The sequence below is a fragment of the Bison bison genome, unplaced genomic scaffold, assembly GCF_000754665.1.
Source record: "Bison bison bison isolate TAMUID 2011002044 unplaced genomic scaffold, Bison_UMD1.0 scf7180017855342, whole genome shotgun sequence".
In the NCBI taxonomy this organism is placed as follows: domain Eukaryota; kingdom Metazoa; phylum Chordata; class Mammalia; order Artiodactyla; family Bovidae; genus Bison; species Bison bison.
Window position 1 is genome coordinate 4,712 of NW_011485915.1, and position 5,632 is coordinate 10,343.

The window sequence follows — 5,632 nt, forward strand, 5'->3', positions numbered from 1 at the left end:
CCAGGGAAGCCCTAGCATAGTAGCTCTATGGTCTTTTAAAACTTGAGGCAGAAGGTGGAATGGGTGTTGGTGAGCTGTTAGTCTTCACCACAAAGTCTCCTCTGGCAAAATCAGGTGAATGAAAGAGTGTTATTTCTAATATAAGTGATATGTCTGGGAAGAAAAAAATCAGTACAATCTTATCTATAATAGATGCTTATGAATAATATTTCCTCAATCTTTTATATATTGCTATACTTACCACATTTCATAATCATTTATTTATCTGTAGTCTCTGATCAATCTTGAAGCTTTTAAATGTATGAATTATATTTTATCTATGTATATTTATTTATCTGTCTCCTTATCACTTATCCCTACTTCCTATTTATTTACAGAGTCAGTACGTAGTACAATTCTTGGTACATGGTAAACACCTAAGAAGTGCTCTTTGAATAAGTGTATTGATTGATCTTCTGTTGGGAAAGGTCAATATTATTTCTTTTACTCTCTACCTCTGATTTTTCCACTTAATTCATGACTTTGCTGGCCATTTTTTTTTAATCCACAATATTCTCTTTATTGCACTCTTTACATCTTTGTTTCTTAAAGTGTATATCAGAGGGTTAAGGCTGGGTGTGACAATTGTGTAAAAGAGAGTAAGGAACTTCCCCTCATCTTGCAAGGTACTAGTATGTGGCTTCAAATACATATAAATGATTGTTCCATAAAACAGAGATACTACTGTGAGGTGGGAACCACATGTATTAAGGATCTTTTGCCACCTTGCTGCTGACTTGATTCTCATGACAGCTTGAGTGATGACTCCATATGAGATGAGAATTAGTGACAGAGGTACCAGAAGAAATACTACTCCAAGAGCAAAGACAACAACTTCAATTACTTTTGAATAGACACAAGCCATCTTGATCAATGCTGGCATCTCACAGAGAAAGTTATCCACCTCCCGGTGCCCACATCTTGGTAACTTCAAAGTCAAAGAGCAAAGAATTAAGGCACTGCCAAGACCACCTAACCAAGAAATCAACACCATCTTCTGGCAAAGCTCAGGGTGCATTATTACTGTGTAGTGAAGAGGTTGACAGACAGCAGCATAGCGGTCATAAGCCATTACAGCCAAGAGAAGACATTCTGTGGCTCCCATGTCAAGGGCAAAGAAGAACTGGAGCACACACCCTCCATATGTAATAGACTTTTTTGGACCCCATAGATTTACCAGCATCTGGGGGATAATGCTAGTTGTGTAACAGAGGTCCACAAAAGACAAATTGGATAAGAAGAAATACATGGGCGTATGGAGCTGGGTGTCTAGGTAAGATACAAGAATGATCGTTGTGTTTCCTACCAGTGTTATAATATAGAAGATGAAGACAACCACAGAGATGATGTGTTCCAATTGGGGCCGATCAGAAAAGCCCAGAAGGATGAAGTCTGTTGTGGAACTTCCATTGCTGGTTCCCATTGTTCCTTTTGAGAAACTAGGAAGCTATACAATGGGAAGAAAAAATAGTGTCAGCCTTAGGTAGAACTAAAAACCTCTGAAGTTTGTCATGAATATCCAAAGGTCACTTATTTGCATGCTTTCTCCCATTTTGGAACACCTCTTAACATATCTGCTGTGTTCATTTTCCAAAATCTCTACCTATTTCATTATATCCATAGTGGTTTTATTTATTTATTTTTTATTTGCCATGCCATGTGGCTTCCAGTATCTTAGTTCCTTGACCAGGGATTGAGCCTGGGACCCCAAGAGTTAAAACGTGGATCCTAACCACTGGATTTCTAGGGAATTCCCCAGAATGCTTCTAAAAATAATTTTTGACCACTGAGTCACACAATATTTTTCTTACAAAGCTGTTGAGCTTAAGGTAAAAGTTAAATGACATTTTCCTGGGGTAAGCTGTACCATTTGCTAACAATTACCTTCCATATTCACTTCCAAATGTCTATATCTCAACCTTTATAATCATAATAATAATTATCATCACAACCAGCATCCTCCTCCCCTTTTTCCTGCTTTTCAACATTGCACTGTTGTTCTTGTATTAATTTTGATGTTCTTCACTATCCTGCCCTTTTTTTGTGCAATGTGTTTTTGGTGCCAGGAAAAATACTTTTTAATTAACCTTTATTTACGTGTACAGATGCTATAGATTTCTTTGAACACCTTTATGAATCTTATTACACCATCTCAGCAGTCTTATTGATTTGTTGCAGAGTTAAAAGTTGAACTAATTCCAGAAGGCTTTGGTCCCCACATACACATGATAGCAATCTGCATTAGCTCCTATTTACCTGTCCCTTCAGAAAAATTAACAAGGCAGTTAATTGAAACAAGAAGTTTATTAAACAATCAATGAGTTGTTTTTCCCCATGGAATTTACTAATTACATGAGCTTATCCTCTGGTTGCTTTGGAACTCTATAGGTAAAACTATCACCTAATTTCAACTCTAAAAGAATATAGATAAGGGATACAATTATATCAGTCTTTGTCTGGATACGGTATCATATCATTAAACAGATGGAATGTCTAATTACTGAGTTAGTTTATGAATTCTTTAATGTATATAATCTGTAGCCATGAACTTCAGACCTAAATGTATACTTTGCATTTATAGTGTCTTTGGGTCATAGAATAACAACCTATTTGTTACAGTTATAGTAAGATAAGGTAAAGATAAATTACCTACAGTATATCATTTTTATAAGCATTTTAGTTAGAACATTATATATTATAATCATGATGAAAGAACTGTTATTATTAAGTAGTATGAAATAGAGGTGTAGTTTTTCTCAATAAAATGGAAATGTAATTTAATTATGAGTGTCCAGTTTCTATGCTGTAGATGTCAGACTAAGTTAAGCCGATTGCTTAAGAGCACAAGTTCTTGACTCAGAGTGCTTGGGATCAAATTCCAGCTTCACCACTCAGAAGCAATGTGTCCTTGGGCAATTTATTTAACCAGTCTGTCTACTAGGTTCTCTATGTGTTATGTGAAGGGATATTGTGAAGGTTAATATTTGTGAAGACACTTGGAAGTGAATCCTTCTGTGAAAGGATTTCCAATGAAGGCCTAAAGCCTTCGTTCTCGTCTAATTCTATAAATGAAAAGCTATATTCACCTGCCCCCAAATCATTGTTACTCTATTTATCCTTCATTTCCTTTTCATGCTGGTGATTCACCATGTGGTCTACAACTAAACTGGAATGCTTAAATATTTTTTTGGCATGATTTTTTAGGTGCACAATGATACTTATGTACACAAAATTACTTTCAAATACAGTGTACAGATTGAACCAATAAGCTTCAGAAGGAGGAGAGGACTTGATTTCCAAAATGACTTGATTACAGAATGCACTTGGCTTTTTTTGACCACTTCAGGTTGAGATAGTTTTGGGAATCAAAAGGCCACAGAATTTTAGAGTTGAAATGAACCTCGGGCACCGTGAATCCAGCCTTCTATCCTGCACAGAAAATCCTTTCACAGGAAGATTCACTTCCACTCCTATTTTCATAAATTCAGTAACAGGAAAGTCATTTGCACATGAAGCAGCCTCTTTCCTTTAAATCAGTGTCTCTTACCTACTTCTTACGTTGAGCTCAAAGGTGCCTTTTGTAACATCCAGGCACTGGCTCTTTTTCTTTTTTCTGGAAATAAATACAGAATAAGTCAATTGAACATAGCTTTATAAAGGTAGTTTTATTATTAAAGAAAACATATATACAGAAAGAAAAATAAAAGCTAGGTCAGCTAAGGTGAATATTTTTGTAACTGACACAGAGGTCAAAAAACAGAATGCTGACAGCCACCCTGGGAGCTTCTCTTTGTGCCTCATTCCAGTCATAACCCTTCTCTGTCCTTGAAAGTATGCATTATCTTGATGTTTATAGTAACCACCTCCTTGTATTTTACTAGTTTAATTACTCAAATGTGCATCTGTAGACACTATTTTTTAATTTGGTTCATTAAGAATTTTTATATGTCTTTTAAGTCTCTTTTGATATTAGAATCTATTGTTAAATATACACTTACATTTATGTTCCCAGACCAAGTGCATAAGTCACTGAACGATCTTTAATTACTATGCTCTTCTGGTTGCAATCCATTGGATGCACCATGGTTTATCAAATGCCTCAGAATAGTGAGTTTAGAAGTAAACACAGTGCACCAGGTGTGCTACACTGTTGAAGAGAATAGTGACAGTCTATGATTTACACAATGTTTGTAAAATATTTTAGCTAGTTTTAGCAGGTGGAAAACATTACAGTCTTCATTTAAGCTTTGGATTATATAAGGCCCCTTGTTGGAAGTGCTGTGAAGACAGGAGTTATACTTTATGTAATTTAATCTTGTGAACCCAAATATAAGACTTTATTGTATGCTTTTTAAAATTTTGGTTTAAGCCTTGAAGTCTCAAAATTTAGATATCATTTTAAATTTAAAAGTCAATATGATATAAAAAAGAGACTTAGAACATGAGTTGAAGAGACAGATGTTAAAAAGAAGCATGCTGTATTTTAATTAAAACTCACTTTCATTTTTCAGAGTATGAACTTCAGTTTCTAATAATGTAGCATAACTTTACATTTTGCTTTCTTCAGTGAAATCTAAGACAAATGAACCAGACATATTTAAACATAACTTGAGTGTACACAATGATATGGAGATAAAACTAGATACATAAAATTTCATAGTTGTCTAAAATTTTATTTAAAAAAAAGATCTTAAATGGATCTTTTATAACTGTAAAGTACGATGGTACATTGCTGTAACCATGCAAAGACAAAGCAGAAAAATACAATATAAAAGTAGTTAATACCCCCAACTCAGTCAGACCATCAGTTATGGTATTAGAACACCCTTTAGCTACCTTCTCACTGTGTGGAATGAAGCAAACTAATTATCTTCTTTAAGCCAAAGTTTCCTCATCTGCAGAATAGTTATTCTAGAGCATCTGCTTCATAGAATGGTTTGTGAGGATAATTAAATGATATATTACATATAAACTGTTTAGTAAGATGCTCAGCATAGAGAACATTTGCTAAGTTAAAATTTTCACTAACTGCTCTTGTTGATTTTTAATATAATCTTCATTCCTGAGAGGGAATTAGTATATTAGGGTTTATTTTTATCTCACATATCTATCACATATTTGCTTTAATGTTAGACTGAGATCTAACATCTGTGCTACCTAGGATCTGTTTTCTACTCCATGTCTTCTGTTGGAGATAGCAGCGAATACTTACCAGAAGAAAAAAATATTAGAAGGTAATTATACTTTCATGAGGGTAGAATTCACAGTTGTCATGCTCTTAAGTAGTCCAGATGTACTCCTGTGCACACTATGATGATCCTTCATTTCATTGATAATTCAGAAAACTTGTTTGGCAAGTCACTGAGCCTATGAAATATTGGAATAGCCACCTGTTTCTTATATTATTAATAACATGACAATCACATTCATGTTTAAATACAACAGCTGAACTGAGATTAAATAGAGGTCTCCATCTAATGTGGATGTTGGAGAAAAACTAGATGTAGGACTGGTTGAAGAGTTGAAGAATTAGATTTTGTTAAATGTATTTTTGATAGTATATTTGTAGTCTTTTAGTGTATACTTTTGTTAA

At 34.4% G+C, this 5,632-nt stretch overlaps 1 protein-coding gene across 1 annotated transcript; it reads right to left on the reverse strand.

Moving 5' to 3' along the window:
- Positions 1-384: 384 nt before the first annotated feature.
- Positions 385-3,674, reverse strand: LOC105002176 (putative olfactory receptor 2W6). The gene is made up of 2 exons (XM_010858702.1): positions 3,587-3,674; positions 385-1,486 (listed from the first exon to the last, which is right to left on the reverse strand). The coding sequence occupies exon 2, from the start codon at positions 1,460-1,462 to the stop codon at positions 515-517; it is 948 nt and encodes a 315-aa protein (XP_010857004.1). The 5' UTR covers positions 1,463-1,486; positions 3,587-3,674; the 3' UTR covers positions 385-514.
- Between the last annotated feature and the right edge of the window lie 1,958 nt (positions 3,675-5,632).

Excerpts from the sequence above, each read along its gene's own strand:
- LOC105002176 (XM_010858702.1), bottom strand. The coding sequence starts at position 1,462 with ATGGGAACCAGCAATGGAAGTTCCACAACAGACTTCATCCTTCTGGGC.